Here is a 22,652-nt window from a genome sequence, read left to right as displayed (position 1 = left end):
AGCCAGACTCCTTTTGTGCCCAATGTGAGGAGGCCGTGGGCGCCTCGGGCCAGGACCAGTCTCAATCGAGGTTTACCGACAGGTCCCCAGGGGCCACCCCGGATTTAGCGGGGTGTCCTGAACAGCCAGGAATTCCGGGGGACTTGGTACCCCGACAGCTAGAGACCGCTTCCATTTCCTGGGTGGACTTATTTAAGGGGATTCACGCCTTTGTACAGATGCAGTCGGCTTCCCGTGCAGGCCCTGTTGCCCCTGCTGACCCTGTCCCCGGACCCTCATGGAGGCTCATGACCGCCTGGACGCCATCCTGAAACAAACCTTTGAGGTGGCAGCTCTGTCTCTGCGAATCGCAACCTGCTGCACAGTGGTAACGCGTTCCTGTTTGTCACAAGTCAAGAACAATGCTCCGGCAGCAGACATGGAGTCAGCTCTCTCGTTCCTTATGGATGCCGCCTCCGACCAAGTCCGTACGACAGCCAAGGGGGTCTCATCCTCAGTAGCAGCCAGGAGGCAGCTCTGGATACGGAACTGGTCAGCCGACACTCCTAAGACACGTCTCACTAGAATGCCGTTCAAGGGTTCTCTTCTGTTCGGCAGCGACCTAGATAAACTGGCCAGCACATGGGGCGCCTCTCCAGTACCTCGACTGCCGGAAGACAGGTCCAAGAGGAACCAGCACACCTTTCCGAGGCCCTCCAGAGGTAGAAGCTCCCAACGCTTCACTCCCTATAGGAGTCGCTACCAGGCGCCTCGTCCTCAGGCCAGGAACCAGTCCTTTCGGACCAAGCAGCGCAAGAGGGGAGCTGGCTCTGGTTCGGGTCCCGGCCGCACCCCACAATGAGAATCAGCCGATCCATCCGGGGGACGGAGCCATAGGGGGAAGGTTAACCCTTTTCTACCCCAGATGGATCGAGATTACGTCGGACCAGTGGGTCCTCGCCATCATCCGAGAGGGCTATTATCTGGACTTCCATCACACCCCTCCGGACAGGTTTGTGGAGTCTCCGTGTCCACTCCACAAGACGGCGGCATTAGAAGTTACCCTGGCGAGGCTCCTGTCCTTGAAAGCCATAATCCCAGTACCTGCATGGGAAATGGATTCTGGGCACTATTCCATTTATTTCATGGTACCCAAGAAAGAGGGCACTTTCCGGCCCGTATTGGACCTCAAGTCAGTCAACCGATACTTAAGGGTCCCGAGGTTTCGCATGGAAACTCTGCACTCCGTCAAGACCGCAGTACAGCCAGGGGAATTCCTCACGGCCTTAGACTTGTCAGAAGCCTACCTGCATATCCCGATCCATTGGGATCATCAGTGCTACCTGCGCTTCAAGGTTCTGGGATGACACTTCCAATTCCGAGCTTTGCCCTTCGGGTTAGCCACGGTACCCGCGGACCTTCACCAAGGTGATCGTAGTGGTAGCAGCGGCGCTCAGAGGGGAAGGAATCCTTGTCCATCCCTACCTAGACGATTGGCTGATCAGGGCGAAATCCCGAGAGGAGAGCCATCGGGCAACCAACAGAGTGGTCTCCCTGCTGGAAAGCCTGGGATGGGTAGTCAACCTAAACAAGAGCTGCCTACAGCCTTCTCAATCACTGGAATACCTGGGAGTCCAGTTCGACACCCAGGCAGACAAAGTCAGCCTCACCACCAAGAGAAGGTTAAAACTCCAGGCGCGCCTACGGTCCCTGATGGGAGCCAGCCGGCCCATAGCTTGGGATTATCTGCAGGTTCTCGGTCTCATGGCATCCACCCTGGATGTGGTACCCTGGGCGCGGGCCCATATGAGACCACTACAACGCTCCCTCCTTTCTCAATGGAGCCCACGCTTCCGGAATTACTCTGTGCATCTACCTCTACCAGCCAGACTGCGGACCCAGCTACGGTGGTGGATGCAGTCCAACCACATGAGCAGGGGGTCGAAGATGTCCTCCCCCACGTGGACTCGGCTCACCACGGATGCCAGCCTGAGCGGATGGGGAGCACACTGCGAAGAGCTCACCGCCCAAGGGCGGTGGAACAGAGAAGAGTCGGGGTGGAACATCAACCGTCTAGAGGCACGGGCAGTCTGATTAGCCTGCCTGCGATTTGCTCCCAGACTGCGGAACAGAGCAGTCAGAGTGATGTCCGACAACGCCACCACGGTGGCATACATCAACCGACAGGGCGGAACCAGAAGCCAACAGGTGTCCCTAGAGATAGCCCCGCTGATGGCTTGGGCAGAGGCGAATCTCCAGGACATCTCCGCCGCCCACATTGCCGGAAGGGACAACACCGTGGCAGACTTCCTCAGCAGGGAAAGCCTAAATCCGGGAGAATGGCAGCTGTCCCCCACAGCCTTCTAGATGATTGTGGATCAGTGGGGGACTCCGGACATGGACCTATTAGCGGACAGGTCCAATGCTCAAGTACCCAGATACTTCAGCCGCAAGCGAGATCCGTTCTCGCACGGGATCGACGCCCTGGTTCAGCCATGGCCTCCAGGGACTCTGCTATACGCCTTTCCACTGTGGCCCCTGCTGGGTGCCCTTATACACAAGATTCAGAGGCACAGGGGCCTAGTTCTTCTAGTGGCACCAGACTGGCCAAGAAGACCCTGGTACGCGGACATGAGAAGACTACTGTCAGGGGAGCCTCTTCCCCTGCCTCCTCTCAGGGACCTGCTTCGTCAAGGTCCCATCCTCCACGAGGATCCAACTCAGTTCTCTCTTATGGTCTGGCCATTGAGAGGGCTAGACTGAAGAAAAGAGGTTACTCGGAGCCGGTGATAGATACACTCCTCCGAGCTCGCAAGTTTTCCACATCCCTCACCTACATAAGGATCTGGAGAGTATTTGAAGCCTGGTGCGACACTCATGGCACCAATCCACATGCGACCACAATCCCTATTGTTCTGGATTTCCTGCAGGATGGGCTTCAGAAGGATTTGTCCCTCAGCTCCATCAAGGTTCAGGTGGCTGCACTGTCTTGCTATGGTCCCAGGAGGGATGGCAAATCCATTGCCACGCACCCAGATGTTTCCCGCTTCCTGAAAGGTGTCAAGCACATTCGTCCGCCACTGAAGTGGCCAGTGCCCCTGTGGAACCTCAACATAGTTTCGGATTTCCTCGCGGGATCCACCTTCAGACCCCTTCGGGGCCTGTCTCTCCGTTCACTAACTTTGAAGATGGTATTCTGGCTGGCAGTGTGTTCCGCACGCCGCATCTCAGAGCTACTAGCGCTGTCCTGCCGTGATCCCTTTCTCAGAATCACTCCAGAGGCTATCCATCTCCGCACGGTTCCCTCTTTCTTACCTAAAGTAGTCTCACAATTTTACCTCAACTAAACCATATCTTTGCCAACTACGGCGGGTTTGAAGAAATCAGAAGAAGGGCGTTTGCTACGCCATCTTGACATCGGCAGATTGCTGCCCAGATACCTGGAAAAGACAGAAGCAGTACGAAAGACGGACCATCTGTTCGTCCTCCACAGCAGGAAGAAGCAAGGGGAGGCGGCCTCTTGGCCCACCATCGCCCGCTGGATCAAAGAAGTTATCAAGAGCGGCCTACGTAGAGGCCGGGAAGTCTCCACCTCTGCAGGTCAAGGCTCATTCCACCAGAGTGCAGGCAGCCTCTTGGGCAGAATCTAGGATGCTGTTGCCCGCAGAAATTTGTAAGGTGGCGACCTGGTCCTCCCTCCATACCTTTTCCAGATTTTACCGTCTGGATCTTCAGGCCAGGGAGGACACAGCATTTGCGAGGGCAGTCCTGAATGGACCTCGGGCAGCCTCCCGCCCAGTCCGGGAGTAGCTTTTGTACATCCCACTTCTTCTGAGTCCATCTGGCTACACGCTAGGAAATGTTGAGATTACTTACCTGATAATCTCCTTTTCCTTAGTGTAGACAGATGGACTCAGCATCCCGCCCGGCTGCCGGTATACATGGGTTTCACCGAATCAAGGTAAGCCATGTCATTTTCTTACGTAAGAGCATCCACCCTACTGGGGGTCTACGCCTTCCGGTTGGGAACGCTGGTGGTCTCCAGCTACTATCAATCGGTCAGGGGAATCCTGTTTCACTAATTCATTGATCGGTCAGTACACATATATCCGTAACAGCTTTTGCAAGGAAGATTACTGAGTTGCTTCACTTCCTGTGGGGGTATATGTACCCGTGCTGACGTCAGATCCGTCTCCAACTGCTAGCACAAGCACACTATACCTCGCTTGTTCTGAGTCCATCTGTCTAGACTAAGGAAAAGGAGATTATCAGGTAAGTAATCCCAACATTTATATTCAGACAACCACCAACAAGGACTGAATTGCATAAGCTGGATATACAAGCGTGGGAGTAGCTTGCTTATTGCGGCGATTACTACCCCTAACCAATTAAGCTTGATACTTCACTTAGATGCAGTCCCAGCACTGCTCTCTACATCAATGTCAGGGGTGGAAGGTAACTAGAACCAAAAGGTAACTAATAAGGGCCAAGAGTAACAGATACTTATGAGAAAAAAATAAGTGTAAAAGCTTGCTGGGCAGACTGGATGAGCCGTTTGGTCTTCTGCTGTCATTTCTACGTATCTATGAGATTCCGTGAACCACATCTCTGTGACAGCAACAATTTCCAAGTCCGTCTCCACCATTAGGGCTGCAGATCTGGGATTTTATTATCCAAACTACGAGCATTTGAGTTTATAGCTTTCCAGCTTTTCTCATTCAGGTTGCTGCTTTTCTTGGACTCCTTTTGTGACTTATTTAGCTGACTTTTGATATCCACTTCACCCTTTTTTTTTTTTTTTTTTTTTTTTGCATTTGGGGGTGACATTCTAATTTCCTTCTGCCACCCCCAGGCATCTAATTTAAATACCTTATAACATAGGATTTTAATTTCTCTTAGGATCCTTTTTCCTGCCACAGACAGATGTATACCATCTTTGACAAAGAGCTTTTTACTGTTGCATACATGGCCCCAGCTTCCAATATATCCAAAATTTTGTTCCTTACACCAGGATTTGAGCCATACATTGAAGTTATCAATATGGCTTAGCCTCTCCTTCCCCTTTCCATGAACAGGTAACATTTCTGAAAAGGCAATGGTTGTTACTATGTGACTAATCTGCTTCGCGAAAGACTGGAAATCTCTCTTTCTAGCAAGGTCGTTGGTTCCCAGATGGATGATTACATCAACTTTTAGAATCTTTGCTTTCTTCTTTGATCACCTTAACTATCTGTATAGCATTTCTGCCGGCCGATTATCCTGGAAGGCTTTTAACTGTAGTGTTTCCCTTGAAAAGAGATCCCAAATTCTCTGATGAATTGCTTCAGTCGAGTCCTTCTTCCTCTTGGGTAGGCCTTGGATTAGCAGGTAATGAACAATCTGTTTCACATTTGGAGTCGGCTGACAATTAACATTTGCTGCAGAGAACAGAAAAGTCGGCAGGTTTTGTTGCATGCTTCCATGCAAGTTCAGATCAGCTTTCAACACATTTCTGCTATCCTGGAATGCATATCTTCTCTTTGCCTATCCTCTTCTCCTGTTAATTGCAAGAACAGTCCAACAACTATTTCGGAATTGTGCAAGAATGATTCTCATTGTTCCAGTATGGTCAGGACAAATGTGGTTACCCTATCTGTTACAGTTATCAGAACAATGTTTAATTTCACTGGGCACGTTGCCATCCCACTCAGGAGAATGGTCATCTTTGCCATCCGAATTTTCCCTTTCTAGCCTATGGCATGGATGTTGAACACATGGTAGTTTCTTCTGTGTTCCTTCCTAAAGAAGTGGAAGATATCTTGATCTCAGCCAGGAAATTGACATGGAGGGTTTATAGCTTCAAATGGAAGAGGTTTTCGGCCTAGTACCAGTCTGATTCTCTGGACTCATTGGCTTGTAGCCCATTATTTATTTTGCCTTTCTTCATCAGGACTCTGCACTTTCTCAGCAAAAGTATGCCTTAGTACCATTTCAGCATACCATCAACAAGTGGAAGGTGCTTCAATTTCTACTACTCATTTGGTATCCAGATTTATGCAAGTCTTTGGCACTCTAGACCTCCTGTCTCTAAGCTTCTGGTGTCTTGAATCTTAATGTCATTTTGAATCAACTTATGAAGCCTCTATTTGAAATTTTGGAGTGAGCTCATTTAAAGTTCCTTATTTATTTATTTATTTATTTCCAGATTTTTATATGGAAAAATGTGGAAACTGGTGTTTCTATGGCCAGCACGTCTGGTGAACAGGTTAGCGAGCTGTAAGGTTTGGGGCACTACTTACCTTTTCTCCATTTCTTCCACAGTAGGGTATTTCTTCATATCCACCTTACATTCCTTCCCAAAGTAGTATTGGCTTTTCATCTAAATCAAACCATTGTTCTTCCTACTTTCGTCCCAAGGCCGCATGCTCATAAAGATGAGAAGGCTCTTATTCAATGGCCTGTTTCTTAAAATGACTTTGCCTCATCAAAAGGCTTCTTAGTTGCTTGTTTCCTTTGATCTTAATAGGCTTGTAGTGGCAGTTGCCAAAAAAATTGTCAAATTGGCTAACGGAATGTATTGTGCACTCTTATTCACTAGTTGGTCTATGAATCACGAACACTATAAAGGCTGTTCAAGTGAAAGCCATGGTGACTTCAGTGGTGTACTTAAGGGCTATCTTGATTGAAGATATCTGCAAAGCCGTGACTTGGTTGTGTCTGTATACTTTCACATCCCAATGCTGTTTGGACAGCATGTCAAGGGACATCTGTAGTTTCGGACAAACAGTTTTGCAATACTTGTTCACCTCGTAGTCCACTGGTCAGGCCTGGCTGCTTTTCTGTAATAACTGCACTGTGCAACCCTCAGCTTGGGACTCCCAACATGTAATAACTAATTCAGTCCTGCTTGTTGATGAAGAAAGCCAGTTTGCTTACTTGTAAACAGAGTTCTCTATAGACAGTAGGATGAATTAGCCATGTTTAATTCCCAGCCACCTCCCTGGAGTGTCAGTTACCTCATTAAAGTTTACTAAGCTTTGAAATTGACTGAGGGGCTCATGAGAAAGTGTGCATAGGGGGACGACTTTGCATGCTCCGTAAACTATTTTACTGAGTTTGGAGAGATGGATCCGTTCAGTGCTGTTGGAGGTTGTCACCCACGTTTTGTTATGTGATGGCATGTAGTTTGTTTTATGAAAAACATTTAGATTTATGTAAGCCTGTTGTAAAATAATTTAAGAAATGCTCTAGAAAAGAGTTTAGTAAAAATGTAAAGTAACAATGTTTAAAAAATCTATTGTATAATTCTTTTTTTTTTTTTTTAATTTTAAACTATTTTGAAAATTGTATGGTTTTGCAGGAACATTTGGTTGGTCTGCATGAACCAACTTCTGAAGCTGGACAAGAAACTCTACGTAGACAAGAGCAAGCAAAAATAATTCGTCTAGAAAAGCAAGCAGAAGAGTTCCTTAATGCAGTCTTTTACAGAAAAGGTTAGTGTGAGCACATGTCTGTGACAGCGTGAGCTGAATAAAACTTTCAGTGATTAAAAGACATGGGATCATTCAGAAGCAAGTAGGGGTTTTAATCAACTTTCTTTTTTGCCTACCTCTGCTGGTTCTCTGACGGATGGAAAATGGATCATGGGGGGTGCAAAATATTTTGGTTTTGGCATACCTTTAGTTGGAACATAAGAACATGGGTCAGACCAATGGTCCATCAAGTCCCGCATCCAGTTACCAAAAGTGGCCAATCCAGGCCATAAGAACCTGGCAAGTACCCAAAAACTGTCTATTCCATATTACTGTTGCTAGTAATAGCAGTGGCTATTTTCTTAGTCAACTTAATAGCAGGTTATCCAATCCTTTTTTAAACACAGCTACACCAACTGCACTAACCACATCCTCTGGCAACAAATTCCACAGTTTAAATGTGCATTGAGTGAAAAAGAACTTTCTCCGATTAGTTTTAAATGTGCCACTTGCTAACTTCATGGAGTGCCCCCTAGTCTTTCTACTATCTGAAAGAGTAAATAACCGATTCACATCTACCCGTTCTAGACCTCTCATGATTTTACCTCTATCATATCCCCCCTCAGCAGTCTCTTCTCCAAGCTGAAAAGTCCTAACCTCTTTAGTCTTTCCTCATAGGGGAGCTGTTCCATTCCCCTTATCATTTTGGTCGCCCTTCTCTGTACCTTCTCCATCGCAACTATAACTTTTTTGAGATGCGGCGACCAGAATTGTACACAGTATTCAAGGTGTGGTCTCACCATGGAGCTATACACAGAGGCATTATGACATTTTCCGTTTTATTCACCATTCCTTTTCTAATAATTCCCAACATTCTGTTTGTTTTTTTGATTGCCGCAGAACACTGAACCAACGATTTCAATGTGTTATCCACTGACGCCTAAATCTTTCTTGGGTGGGAGCACCTAATATGGAACCTAACATTGTGTAACTATAGCATGGGTTATTTTTCCCTATATGCATCACCTTGCACTTGTCCACATTAAATTTCATCTGCCATTTTGATGCCCAATTTTCCAATCTCACAAGGTCTTCCTGCAGTTTATCTCAATCTGCTTGTGATTTAACTACTCTGAACAATTTTGTATCATCTACAAATTTGATTACCTCACTCGTCTTATTTCTTTCCAGATCATTTATAAATATATTGAAAAGTAAGTTTCTAGAAACTTAGATGGCAGACTCAGCATGCCCAGCCTGCCGCTATCCGCGAGTCCACGCAAGATCCCCCTTCAATCTCTTATTTTCCGCTGTGCAGTAGCCTCGTGGTTGTGGAGCTCCAAACCCTTGAAAGCGTTTTTGCAAATTTTCTTTTCAGTTTTTTTCTGCTTCTGGTCCCCCTTCGCATTTGGTTCCTCCAGTAGGTACCTGTGGCTTTTGCCATCAGTTTTTCATGGTCTATTCCCAACTCCCGCCTAGAGTTCCCGTCTGTCATCAACCGCGTGCCGGCCTCTTTTTCAATGGAGTCAGGTTTTTGATGTTGCCACCAGTGCTCGCGGACCATGTCCATCATGGATCTGCATGAGGTGTGTATACTCTGCCTGGGGGCTTCGTACAACTTCTGAGGGTGTCGTTTGTGCGATCAAATGACCCCCAAAGGGTGTCATGCACGCCTAGATAAAATGGAGAAGCTTTTGGATCTCCAAAACCCTCCACTTTGACGTCTGTGTCCTCCATGCCTAAGGACTGCTGGGAACTGTCTCAATTGCTTCCCCTGGAGGTTCCTCTCTCCAGTATCCCTAAGGATCGAGGAGAGGGAGATTGATTCTTGGTGATCTCTCCTCTCCCCTTATCCTCTGGGTCATCTTCATCCTCTGCACCGGGGAAAGACTGGGCCAAGCCCCAGAAACCCAGGAAGCATAGTCACCAGTTACCGTCCCAACATGTTTCCAGTTCCGGAGGGGCATCGGCAGCTGTCGAACCGCCATTGAAGCAGCACCAGCCACCGGAGGCCCCATCCTCCGGTGCCCCCGGTAGCCCGAGGCATTCCCCACTGGCCGCAGTGCTGGGCACCATGCCTTCTCGTGATCCTTCTGGGGACATGCTGGCAATGCCTTGTCCCCTTCCATTAGTTCTTACTACCCAGGACTTTCAGGAGGAGTTGGACCGCAAGGTGCAATTGGCAGTGCTCAAAGCGCTTCAGAGCGTCGAGCTGCTGGCACCACCGGCCCCCATATCGGTGCCCGAGCCTCCGCCTTCGTTGTTCACAGCTCTGCTGGACCGTCTGGACGTCCTTCTTGGCATCCTACTGACGCAACCGGTGCCAGAAAGACCTCCAATGCCGCCTCGGCCACAGACACCCTCCAATGGAGCGATCCTGATTCCTCAGAGGAGGATGAGGCCTTGGGGACTGGGCACACATGCCCATAGTTCCCCAGGCCACCGCCGGTTCCTCCCGGCGTACGGCGGCCAATACCCCCCTCGATGCCTAGGGGTCCATCAATGCTGCTGGTGTCCCCACTGCCTTCGGTGCTCTTGGGGCCCAGACCTATCATACCTCCCGGTCCCTGCCCTCGGTGTCCGGTCCCTAGTGAACTGTGGGGCAATGACTCCTTGGACGCGTCCTCTGAGTTCTCTGACGACCCCATCTTGGAGCCTTCCCCTCTGAAGGAGCGGCGTTGCTCTCCACCCGAGGACCTGTCTTTCGCCAGCTTTGTAAGGGCATGGCAGAGGCCATTCCCTTCCAGCTCCTGTCGGAGGAGTATACCTGTCATAAGATGCTGGAGGTTCTCCAGTTCATAGACGCGACAAGAGGTCCATGACATCTTTAAAGAGCTCCTCCTCTGCACGTGGGAACACCTGGTGTAGGTTGCCCCAGTGAACAGGAAAGCTGATGTGACTTATCTGGTTTAACAGGCCGTGGGCTTTGAACGACAGCACTTACCTCACCAGTCTGCAGTGGTGGGTTCTGTGTTTAAGAAAGCCCGATACTCAAGGCGGCCTACGTAGAAGCAGGGAAACCTCCGCCTCTACAGGTCAAGGCCCATTCTACCAGAGCCCAGGCAGCATCCTGGGCAGAAACAAGAATGATGTCACCCGCCGAGATTTGCAGGGCGGCGACATGGTCCTCCATCCATACCTTCTCCAGATTCTACCGTCTGGATGTTCAGGCCCGGGAGGACACGGCATTTGCAAGGGCAATACTGAGTGGGTCACAGGCAGCCTCCCACCCGGTTCGGAAGTAGCTTTTATTCATCCCATTGGTTCTGAGTCCATCTGCTACACGCTAGGAAATGGAGAAATTACTTACCTGATAATTTCGTTTTCCTTAGTGTAGACAGATGGACTCAGCAGCCCGCCCTTGGCTGCCGTCATGCATGGTATTGCAAATGATTCAAGGGTAAGCCTCTTTTCGTTTACCTAGGTCTCCACCCGGCTGGGTGTCGACGCTATCCGGTTGAGCTCCCTGGCGGTCTCCAGCTATACTCAACCGACCAGTTTAAATTAATCCAGTTAATCAAGTTATAACGTTTATATAGTTACGAAGTTATACAAGTTAATCTAATTAACCAATCGGTCAGTCAAACATATATCCACAATGCTTTGCAAGGAAGAATACTGAGGATCTGCACTTCCTGCAGGGGTATATGTACTAGGGGCTGATGTCAGATTGAAATCTGATCCGCCTCCAACTGCTAGCATGAGTACACTATACCCATTGGTTCTGAGTCCATCTGTCTACACTAAGGAAAACGAAATTATCAGGTAAGTAATTTCTCCAGTAATGGACTTCTCCTCCAAGAACTTATCCAATCCTTTTTTAAACACAGCTATACTAACTGCACTAACCACATCTTCTGGCAACAAATTCCAGAGTTTAATTGTGCGTTGAGTGAAAAAGAACTTTCTCCGATTAGTTTTAAATGTGCCACATGCTAACTTCATGGAGTGCCCCCTAGTCTTTCTATTTATCTGAAAGAGTAAATAACCAATTCACATCTACCCGTTCTAGACATCTCATGATTTTAAACACCTCTATCATATCCCCCCTCAGCCGTCTCTTCTCCAAGCTGAAAAGTCCTAACCTCTTTAGTCTTTCCTCATAGGGGAGCTGTTACATTCCCCTTATCATTTTGGTCGCCCTTCTCTGTACCTTCTCAATCACAATTATATATTTTTTGAGATGCGGCGACCAGAATTGTACACAATATTCAAAGTGCAGTCTCACCATGGAGCGATACAAAAGCATTATGACATTTTCCGTTTTATTCACCATTCCCTTTCTAATAATTCCCAACATTCTGTTTGCTTTTTTGACTGCCGCAGCACACTGAACCGACGATTTCAATGTGTTATCCACTATGATGCCTAGATCTTTCTTGGGTAGTAGAACCTAATATGGAACCTAACATTGTCTAACTATAGCATGGGTTATTTTTCCCTATGTTCTTATATGCATCACCTTGTACTTGTCCACATAAAATTTCATCTGCTGTTTTGATGCCCAATTTTCCAGCCTCACAAGGTCTTCCTGCAATTTATCACAATCTGCTTGTGATTTAACTACTCTGAACAATTTTGTATCATCTGCAAATTTGATTACCTCACTTGTCGTATTTCTTTCCAGATCATTTATAAATATATTGAAAAGTAAGGGTCCCAATACAGATCCCTGAGGCACTCCATTGCCCACACCCTTCCACTGAGAAAATTGTCCATTTAATCGTACTCTGTTTCCTGTCTTTTAGCCAGTTTGTAATCCACGAAAGGACATCACCACCTATCACATGACTTTTTATTTTTCCTAGATCAGGTCTACCTATGACATCTATGACATTTTCAGTACAAAGTGCTGCCCTTTAGGCTGGCTTCGGCCCCATGCATCTTCACGAAATGCTTGGTGGTGGTGGCTGCCTACCTCAGGTGTTGCTCGGTCCACATCTTTCCGTATCTGGACGAATGGTTGATCCGGAGTGAATCACACTCCAGGGCTATGAATGCTCTAGCTTTGACTTTAGACACTGGGATTCGTTATCAACTTCCCCAAGTCACATCTCAATCAGTCTCCATGGCTGGACTTTTATCGGTGCCAGGTTGGATACGGCACAAGCAAAAGCTTTTTTGCCCAGCGATCGAGCGGTCGCCCTCTTCTCGCTGGCTACTCTTGTTTGCAACAGAAAGAAGGTACAGGCCCGCCCGTCTGCTGCTTCGCCTGCTGGGCCACATGGCAGCCTCTGTCCAAGTGACCCCCTTGGCCCGCCTCCACATGAGGGACCCTCAATGGACCTTGCGGTTTCAGTGACGGCAGGCATCCCAGGATCTGGAAATGCCAGTGACTGTCACAGACCCTCTCAGTCTTTCTCTAACCTGGTGGAAGGCCCTGTCCAATCTGGAATTAGGACTTGCATTCCAGCCTGCACCACCCCAGGTGACCCTCACCACTGATGCCTCGCCTCAGGGGCGTGGGACCCACACAGACGGCCTGCGTACTCGGCCTTTGGACTGCGGCCGAATCCCACTGCCAGATACATTTTCTGGAGCTGCGGGCAATCCGGTACGCCTTGTGGGCCTTCCAGGACAGGCTGTCCTCCAAGGTTGTCCTCAGAACGGACAACCAGGTGGCGATGTGGTAGATCAACATGTAGGGAGGTACGGGCTCCTTTCCCCTCTAGCAGGAAGCGAATACAGGTCTGGGATTTGGCCCTCTCCGAGGGGATGTATCTATGGGCCACCTAAACACGCTGGCGGACCGCCTCAGCTGGTCCTTCCAGCCATACGAGTAGTCCCTGAACCCGGCGGTAGCAGCCAACCTATTCTGTTGCTGGGGCACGCCGGACATGGACTTGTTTGCCTCTCCCCACAATCACAAGGTGAGCATCTTCTGCTCTCTGATTCCGGGGATGGACCGTCTGGCCTGCGACTCATTCTCCCTTCACTAGGGACAACGTCTCATGTACGCGTACCCCTATTTCGCTTCTCTCGTGGATTCTGATGAAGCTGCAAGAGGACGGGGGGGCCCCCCCCCATGATCCTGGTGGCACCCTCCTGGCCAAGACAGGTGTGGTTCCTTCTGCTCCAAGACCTGCCCGTGAGCGCACCGGTTCCGCTGGGGATGGTTCCCAACTCCTATCTTAGAACCAGGGCACCCTGCGCCTCCTGAACCTCCAGGTTCTGGCCCTCACGGTGTGGAGGTTGAGCGCATGATCCTTCAGCCCTTGCAGCTCTCGGATGGTGTTTCTAGGGTCTTGATTGAATCCCGGAAACCTTCCACTCTGAGATCCTACAGCTGGAAGTGGAAGCATTTCTCCACCTGGTGCAGGGGCCACGGACTGGATCCTTTTTTCTGCCTGCTCCCCCGCCTGCTGGATTATCTGTGGCACCTGTCAGCATCTGGCCTCCAGACCAACTTGGTCCAGGTACACCTCAGTGCCCTCAGCACCTACCACCAGGGTGTTGCCGGGGCACCCATTTCAGTCCAGCCACTGGTCGGGCGTTTCATGCGGGACCTGGTTCAACTGAAGCTCTTGCTTTGTCCACATGTTGAGACCCTGTGGGATCTCAACATGGCCCTGGCGAGGCTCATGCGGCATCCATTCGAACCTTTCAAATCTTGTGACCTGATGTTGCTCACCTGGAAAGTTATGTTCCTGGTGGCAATCACTTCTGCTCGCAGGATCAGTGAGATCCAGGCCCTGGTTACATACGATCCCTTCACTAAATTCTTCCATGATGCATACGCTGCATACGCATCCAAAATTTCTGCCGAAGGTAGTGACTACTTTCCACATCAACCAGTCAATCATCCTTCCCACGTTCTTCCCACATCCTCATTCATACCCGGGGGAACGTGCTCTTCACTCCCTGGACCGTACAGCGAGTCATAGATAGTCTACCCAGCTTTTTGTGTCCTTAGACACCAATAGACTGAGAGCAACAGTGGGGAAGCAGACCCTTTCCAACTGGCTAGTGGATTGCATTGCCTTCTGCTACGAGCAGGCAGGCCTCCAGCTGACTGGCAGAGTGAAGGCTCACTCTATGCGGGCTATGGCGGCGGCAGTGGTTCCATCTGCATGCGATTCCTGTTGCTGAAATCTTCAGGGTGCGACCTGGAGTTCTCTCCACGCATTCGTGGCTCACCACTGTCTCGACAGGGATAGTTTCCAGGATAGTGCTTTTGTCCAGACTGTCCTCCGCAATCTATTCCAGTCTTGAACCCAACTGTTTTCATCGTGCTGTCTATGGGGCCAGACTTTCCCTGTTGCTCCCACAGCACCGCAGTTGTGCTCCTGTTGGCACCTTGTTCGGCTACTGTGGGTCCCTCTGATCACAGGGGGGCAGTCTGGAGCTCTGTAATCACCCACATGTGAGGACTACCATCCTGCTTGTCCTAGGAGAAAGTGCAGTTGCTTACTTATAACAGGTGTTCTCCTAGGACAGCAGGATGTTAGTCCTCAGGAATCCCGCCTGCCTCTCTACAATGTTGGGTTCACCTTCGGTTTATTGTGTTGTTTTTCTCGCTCGTATTTTTGCTGTTAGGAGACTGAAAGGGGACCCTCGCGTGGACGCACAGGTAGTGGCAGGCTGGGCATGCTCAGTCTGCTGGTCAAAGTTTTCCGTGCCGGGCTCCATCTGATGATGTCACCCACATGTGAGGACTAATATCCTGCTGTCCTAGGAGAACATCTGTTATAAGTAAGTAACTGCACTTTCTCCTAGGACAAGCAGGATGGTAGTCCTCACATGGGTTACATCATCTGCTGAAGCCTGGCATGGTAAACTTTTGTCAAAGTTTCTAGAAGCTTTGACCAGCAGACTGAGCATGCCCAGCCTGTTAACTATTGTGTGTCAACATGAGGCCCCCCTTCAGTATCTTGTTTTCCGCAGTGCAGTTGCCTCGCGGTCGGTGGAGCTCCAATTTTTTCTAAAATTTCCTCTATTTCCTCGAATCATTTTTCAGATCCTCGTTGGGTCCCCCTTCGTGGTTGGTGCCTCCTCGGTATGGTAGGTCATTTTCAGCCATTTTTTCCCAACTTGCGTTCGATTCCTGACTTTCCACCCCACGGTGTCCGGTCATCGATCGCATGTGGGGTTTTTTCATGGCATCGACCGGTTTTCACCGATGCCCTCCAGTACCCGCGGCCCATGTCCATTACGGATCTGCATAAGGTTTGCATCCTCTGCCTGGGGGCCTCGCATGACGTTCAGGCATACCATTTGTGCAACCAGATGACACCCAAAGGGCGTCGGGCGCGCCTTGATAAAATGGAGAACTTTTCGGGACCCCAAAGTCCTCTACACCTGCATTGGTCTCTTTGATGCCCAAAGATCGCGGGAAGCTGTCCGACCTGCTTCCCCTTGCAGTCCCTCTACCTTGTACCGCCAAGGATCGGGGAGAGGGGATCGAACCTTGATCTCCCCCGCTTTCCCAAACCTCTGGGTCATTGGCCTCCTCAGCACCAGGGAAAGACTGGTCCAAGCACCAGAAACAATCCCACAAGCATAGACACCGGTCACCATAGGTGCATGGTTCCGGATTCGGAGTGGCATCGGCGTCTGAGCCGCCATCGAAGCGGGTACCGGCCATTGGAGGCCCTATCCTCCGGTGCACCTGCTAGCCCAAGGCGTTTCCCACTGATACCGGTACAGGGCTTGGAATCCCGAGAAAAGCCGTTGACGCCTCGATCCCCTCCATCAGTCCTGGCCACCCAGGACCTCCAGGAGGAGTTAGAGCGTAGGGTGCAATCAGTGTTGCAGAAAGTGCTGCAAAGTGTTGAGCTGCCAGTGCCACCGGCCCCCACACCAGTGCCTGAGTCTCCATCATCGAAGCTAGCACCACTGCTGGAGCATCTGTACGCCCTGGGCATCCTACAGATGCAGCTGGTGCCCAAGGGGCTCTCGATGCCCCATCGGCCACCGGGGCAATCCTGATTCTCGGGTCATCCGAGGAGGAAGATATGGCCAGTACTGTGTTCACTTGCCCACGGTTCCCCGAGCCTTTGCCGAATCCCTCCGGCTTGCCGCGGCCAGTGATACCTTCCATGCCAGGAGAACCATCAATGCCGCCGGTGCCCGCGAGGCCTCCAAAGCCCTCAGAGCCCAGGGCTGATGACCCTCATGGACCTCTCCCATGTCATGCCGGTCCCAGTGAGGAGGAGGGGCCCTATGAATCCTGGGGTGATAAGTCCACTGACTTATCCTCTGACTATTCAGACGACCCCCTTTTGGAGCCCTCCCCTCCGGGGTTTGTCTGGGCCATGGCCAAGGCCATCCCCTTTCAACTCCTTATGGAGGAAGATACACGTCACAGGTGCTGGAAGTCTCCAGTTTGACACTCCCAAGGATATCGTGGCGGTTCCGATCCACGAGATCTTCCACATGTGGGAACACCCATTTCGGTCTCCCCCATTAACAGGAAGGCAGACAAGAGACAGCTCCCCCAACAGTCGGTTGTAGTGGAGTTCGCCTTGAAGGCCCGGCGTTCCCATACCCATGCCTCCGCTCCTCCTGAGCGTGAGCACAGGGAATTGGATGCCCTAGGCAGGAAAATCTTTCAAGGCACCATACTGGTTGCCTGCATCACTGCCTACCAACTGTATATGACCCAGTACAACCACAATCTCTGGAAACCAGTCCAAGATTTTGCGGTGGTCGTCCCCAACAACAGGAAGCCCTTTCTGCTATCGCTTTGCTGGGTCTGGAGCTGGGTAAACACGAGGTTCGCTCCATCTACGATGTTTTTGAAATGGCTGCCCGCTTGGCTGCCATGGGTATCGGTGCCAGGAGAATGGCTTGGCTCTGGGCCTCTGACCTCTGACTGGAGATCCAGGACAGGCTTGCCAACCTTCCCTACACAGGTGAGAACCTGTCTTGGGACAAAGTCCGGGATGCAGTGGCACAACTAAAGGACCACCATGAAACGCTTCAGCAGCTGTCTGCTAGTATCTCGGAACGGCCTTCCTCGGCCAGGGAATCCTCCAGGCAGGGCTCTTGAAAGCCTTATCATTGGCAGTAGAAATATTATCTGCCGGCCGCCTGGACATGCCTGTCTCGCACCAATTCCAGGGGTAGTCCTTGCCAACAGAGGATTCCTAGTCCCCAACCTACTCCTCAGCAGGTTCAAGTATGGGCTTTTGACTGGTGGCGAGGGAGCGTAAGTCAGCTGGCCGTACCCCTGCCGCGGGATCCCCCAGTTGGCGACAGGCTCGACAGCCTCGCCTGTCACTGGGGAAAAGATAACATTGGACCGATGGGTCCTCTCCATTGTTCACCAGGGGTACCGTCTGCACTTCAGGCTCCCAGAGACCTCTCCCCCATGTCATCATGGGGCTCCTCCACCAATTTGGTCATCCTTCAATCGGAGATTTCTGCCCTTCTTACAACGGGCAAGGTGGAACTGGCCCCTTGCTCTCAGCAGGGCCAAGGGTTCTATTTGAGGTATTTCCTCATTTTGAAGAGTAATGGCAGTTTGCGCCCCAACCTTGACCTCAGGGTGTTGAACAAGCTTCTCGTAAGAGAAAAATTGAAGATGGTCTCTCTGGACACGCTGAGACTGCTCCCCCAAAGAGGAAACTGGCTTTGCTCCCTCGACCTCAAGGAGGCATATGCATATATTTCAACTGTCCCCAGCCACTGGAAGAATCTCCGCTTCGTGGTGGGGATCACACATTACTAGTACAAAGTGCTGCCCTTTGGGCTGGCATCAGCCCCCATGTTTTCACCAAATGCTTGGCGGTGGTGGTCACCTACCTCAGGCGTTGCTTGGTCTATATGCTCCCATACCTGGATGACTGGCTGGTCAGAAGCAACTCTCGCTCCGTAGTGCTGCAAGCTCTGGCCTGGCTGGGGCCGTGTATGGAACAGTAAAAATCTTTGTCAAAGATGGCTTACATCTGTCTGTGGCATGAAAAAGGATCCTAAGAGATAGGATTTGAATTTATTTATAGAAACATAGAAAAACAGAAATGACGGCAGAAGAAGACCAAACGGCCCATCCAGTCTGCCCAGCAAGCTTCACATATTTTTTTCTCTTACTTGTCTGTTTCTCTTAGCTCTTTGGTTCTATTTCCCTTCCACCCCCACCATTAATGTAGAGAGCAGTGATGGAGCTGCATCCAAGTGAAATATCAAGCTTGATTAGTTAGGGGTAGTAGGGGAAGTAACCGCCGCAATAAGCAAGCTACACCCATGCTTATTTGTTTTACCCAGACTATGATATTCAGCCCTTATTGGTTGTTTATCTTCTCCCCTGCCGTTGAAGCAGGGAGCTATGCTGGATATGCGTGTAGTATCAGTTTTTCTTCTCCCCTGCCGTTGAAGCAGAGAGCTATGCTGGATATGCGTGAAGTATCAGTTTTTCTTCTCCCCTGCCGTTAAAGCAGAGAGCTATGCTGGAAATGCATTGAAAGTGAAGTATCAGGCTTATTTGGTTTGGGGTAGTAACCGCCGTAACAAGCCAGCTACTCCCCGCTTTGTGAGTGCGAATCCTTTTTTCCACATTTCCTCTTGCTGTTGTAGCTTAGAGTGATGTTGGAGTCACAGTAACCATGTGTATGTTTATTGAATAAGGGTATTATCTCCAGGCAGTAGCCGTCATTCTGGCGAGCCACCCACTCTTTATTGACGGCCTCTTGATTTTATGGATCTACAGTGTTTATCCCACGCCCCTTTGAAGTCCTTCACAGTTCTGGTCTTCACCACTTCCTCCGGAAGGGCATTCCAGGCATCCACCACACTCTCCGTGAAGAAATACTTCCTGACATTGGTTCTGAATCTTCCTCCCTGGAGCTTCAAATCGTGACCCCTGGTTCAGCTGATTTTTTTCCTACGGAAAAGGTTTGTCGTTGTCTTTGGATCATTAAAACCTTTCAAGTATCTGAAAGTCTGTATCATATCACCTCTGCTCCTCCTTTCCTCCAGGGTGTACATATTTAGATTCTTCAATCTCTCCTCATAAGTCATTTGATGAAGACCTTCCACCTTTTTGGTCGCCCTTCTCTGGACTGCCTCCATCTTGTCTCTGTCTCTTCGGAGATACGGTCTCCAGAACTGAACACAATACTCCAGGTGAGGTCTCACCAAGGACCTGTACAAGGGGATAATCACTTCCCTTTTCTTCCTCGATATTCCTCTCTCTATGCAGCCCAGCATTCTTCTGGCTTTAGCTATCGCCTTGTCACATTGTTTCGCTGACTTCAGATCATTAGACACCATCACCCCAAGGTCTCTCTCCTGCTCCGTGCACATCAGCCTTTCTCCTCCCATCGAATACAGTTCATTCGGATTTCCACTCCCCCATATGCATGACACTGCACTTCTTGGCATTGAATGTCAGCTGCCATATCTTCGACCACTCTTCCATCTTCCTTAAATCCCGTCTCATTCTCTCCATTCCTTCCGGCGTGTCCACTCTGTTGCAGATCTTAGTGTCATCCGCAAAAAGACATACCTTACCTTCTATCCCTTCCGCAATGTCACTCACAAAGATATTGAAAAGGACCGGTCCCAACACCGATCCCTGCGGTACACCGCTTAAAACCGCTCTCTCTTCAGAGAGAGTTCCATTTACTATCACACATTGTCTTCTGTCCGTCAACCAGTTTGCAATCCAGGCCACCACCTCGGCACTCACTCCTAAGCTTGTCATTTTATTCACCAGTCTCCTGTGCGGGACAGTGTCAAAAGCTTTGCTGAAGTCCAAGTAGATGACATCGAGTGCTCTTCCTTGATCCAATTCCTTGGTTACCCAGTCAAAAAAGTCAATCAGATTTGTCTGACAGGATCTTCCAATGGTGAATCCATGCTGCCTCTGGTCCAGCAATTCTCCCGACTGTAGATAGTTCACTATTCTCTCTTTCAACAGTGACTCCATTACTTTTCCCACCACCGAAGTGAGGCTAACCGGTCTGTAGTTACCGGCCTCTTCTCTGTTCCCACTCTTGTGAAGCGGGACCACCACCGCTCTCCTCCAATCATTCGGCACCACTCCTGTTTCTAGGGATCTATTGAACAGGTCACACAGAGTACCCGCCAGCACATTTCTGAGCTCCCTCAGTATTCTGGGATGAACTTCATCAGGCCCCATGGCTTTGTCCACTTTCAGTTTCACCAGCTCTTCCCATACATTTTCTACTGTAAATGGAGTTACATCTACTCCATTCCCCTCCAGTTTCTTGTTAACTAGTGACAGTCCTTCTCCAGGGTCCTCTTTAGTGAACACAGAGCTGAAGTATTCATTTAATATTTCTGCCATTTCTTCGTCTCTCTCCACACATTGATCCTTTCCACCTTTCAATTTCACTATACCACTTTGAACTTTTCTCTTTTCACTGATGTATCTGAAAAATGTTTTGTTACCACTCTTTACCTCTTTGGCAATCCTCTCTTCCGTTTGACTTTTTGCCATCTTGATTAATTTCTTCGTCTCCCTCAGTTCTACCAGATATTCTTCTTTGTGCTCCTCCTTTTGGGATCTTTTATATTTCTTGAACGCTGTTCTTTTAGCCTTTATTTTGTCAGCCACCTCCTTTGAGAACCAGATAGGTTTCATTTTTCTTTTGCTTTTCTTTACTTTTCTAACATATAGATTAGTTGCCTTGGTAATTGCTCCTTTTAGATTGGTCCACTGTTGATCCACATCTCTCTCGTTTTCCCAGCCTTTTAGTTCTTCCTCCAGGTACTTCCCCATTTCATCAAAGTCCGTGTTTTTGAACATCAAAACTTGGGTTTTTGTGCTTCTTTTCCGTGTCCTTTTTGTGATATTAAACCATACCGTTTGATGATCACTGGTGCTGAGGTGGGCACCCACCTGGACGTCTGAGACATTATCTCCATTAGTGAGCACTAAGTCGAGTATAGCTCCTTCTCTTGTGGGTTCCATTACAATTTGTTTGAACAAAGCTACTTGCAGGGCATCTACTATTTCTCTACTATTATTAGATTCTGCAGATGGGATTCTCCAGTCTACATCTGGCATATTAAAGTCTCCAACGATCACCACTTCTCCTTTCTCTGCTATCCTGTGGATGCCTTCAACCAGATCTCTGTCCAGCTCTTCCTTTTGGTTTGGAGGCCTGTAAACCACTCCAATAAAAATGGATGCCCCATCTTTTTTTAAGTCGGCCCATAGTGCTTCTTCTTTGCCCCATCTTCCTTGCAGCTCAGATGCTTGGATATTGTTTCTGACATAAAGAGCCACTCCTCCCCCTTTCCTATCCTCTCTGTCCTTCCTTAACAAGTTATAGCCTGGTATTGCCGTATCCCTGTCATGAGATTCCGTAAACCACGTTTCCGTGACAGCAACAACGTCCAAGTCCGCCTCCACCATTAGGGCTTGCAGCTCTGGGATTTTATTACCCAAACTACGAGCATTTGTGCTCATAGCTTTCCAGCTTTCTTTGTTCAGGTTACTGCTGTTCCTGGACTCCTTTTGTGACCTATTTAGTTGAGTTTTGTTATCCACTTTTCTCTTTGCATTTGTGCAAGGGAAGAGATTAATGCCTCTGACAGTCATCCATCACTGTGAGCTTTTTCCTTTGGTTTCTGATCTGGAATTTCTGTATGCATTGGGTTTTTTCTCTCTTTTCCGATAACATTTCAATCTTTTTCTCAAGGACTTCTTCAGAATTCAATACGGCATTTTGTACTTGTTGCACTTGATACCGTGTGTGTCTCCGGAACACAGGTCTTATTCTACCAGAGCCCACTGTAATACTTTTTAAGTTCCTTAATGGCCTGTGTGAGTGGGGGGATAGAGTTGTGGGCTGCACAGCTTTCAATAATGGGTGTCTGTGGGTTACAGGTCTTATCCTACCTGAGCCCACAGTAAATCTCTTTTTTCTTGAGTTTTGGTTATTCAGTGGTAAGTGGAAATTATTTCCTGAATAATGTACCATGGCTGAGACTCTCTTTATTGAAGCTAATTCAGCTTTAAAGTCATCCAGCTCCTTTTCCAAGGTAGAGAGTTTTGAACAAAAGGGGCAAGCCTTAAGTTTCCATATGATTACCCTCAATATAAAGGCTCCACAGCAGTTGCATTGAATAGCACTCATTTAATTTAATTTAATTTAATTTTAATTTTTTCTATACCGGCATTCGTGAAAATATCACATCAAGCCGGTTTACAATAAACAATGGGTGATAACCGGAACAGAGAACGAAATAATATGAACTATAAATAATATAGATGCAGTTACAATAAACAGGGAGACGTACAACTAGGAGCAA

The 22,652-nt window shown here is 49.0% G+C and overlaps 1 protein-coding gene across 2 annotated transcripts in view; it reads left to right on the top strand.

Moving 5' to 3' along the window:
• Positions 1–22,652, top strand: part of LCOR (ligand dependent nuclear receptor corepressor) — a 459,578-nt gene that overhangs the window by 286,190 nt on the left and 150,736 nt on the right. For both annotated transcript variants that reach the window (XM_029610175.1, XM_029610177.1), the window contains exon 4: positions 7,319–7,451. In XM_029610175.1, the coding sequence (XP_029466035.1) occupies positions 7,319–7,451 (133 nt within the window). The remainder of the gene's footprint in view (positions 1–7,318; positions 7,452–22,652) is intronic.

This window comes from Rhinatrema bivittatum, chromosome 7, assembly GCF_901001135.1.
Source record: "Rhinatrema bivittatum chromosome 7, aRhiBiv1.1, whole genome shotgun sequence".
Lineage (NCBI taxonomy): Eukaryota > Metazoa > Chordata > Amphibia > Gymnophiona > Rhinatrematidae > Rhinatrema > Rhinatrema bivittatum.
The sequence above is the reverse complement of the archived record's forward strand: the minus strand, read 5'-3'. Positions and strand labels throughout refer to the sequence as shown.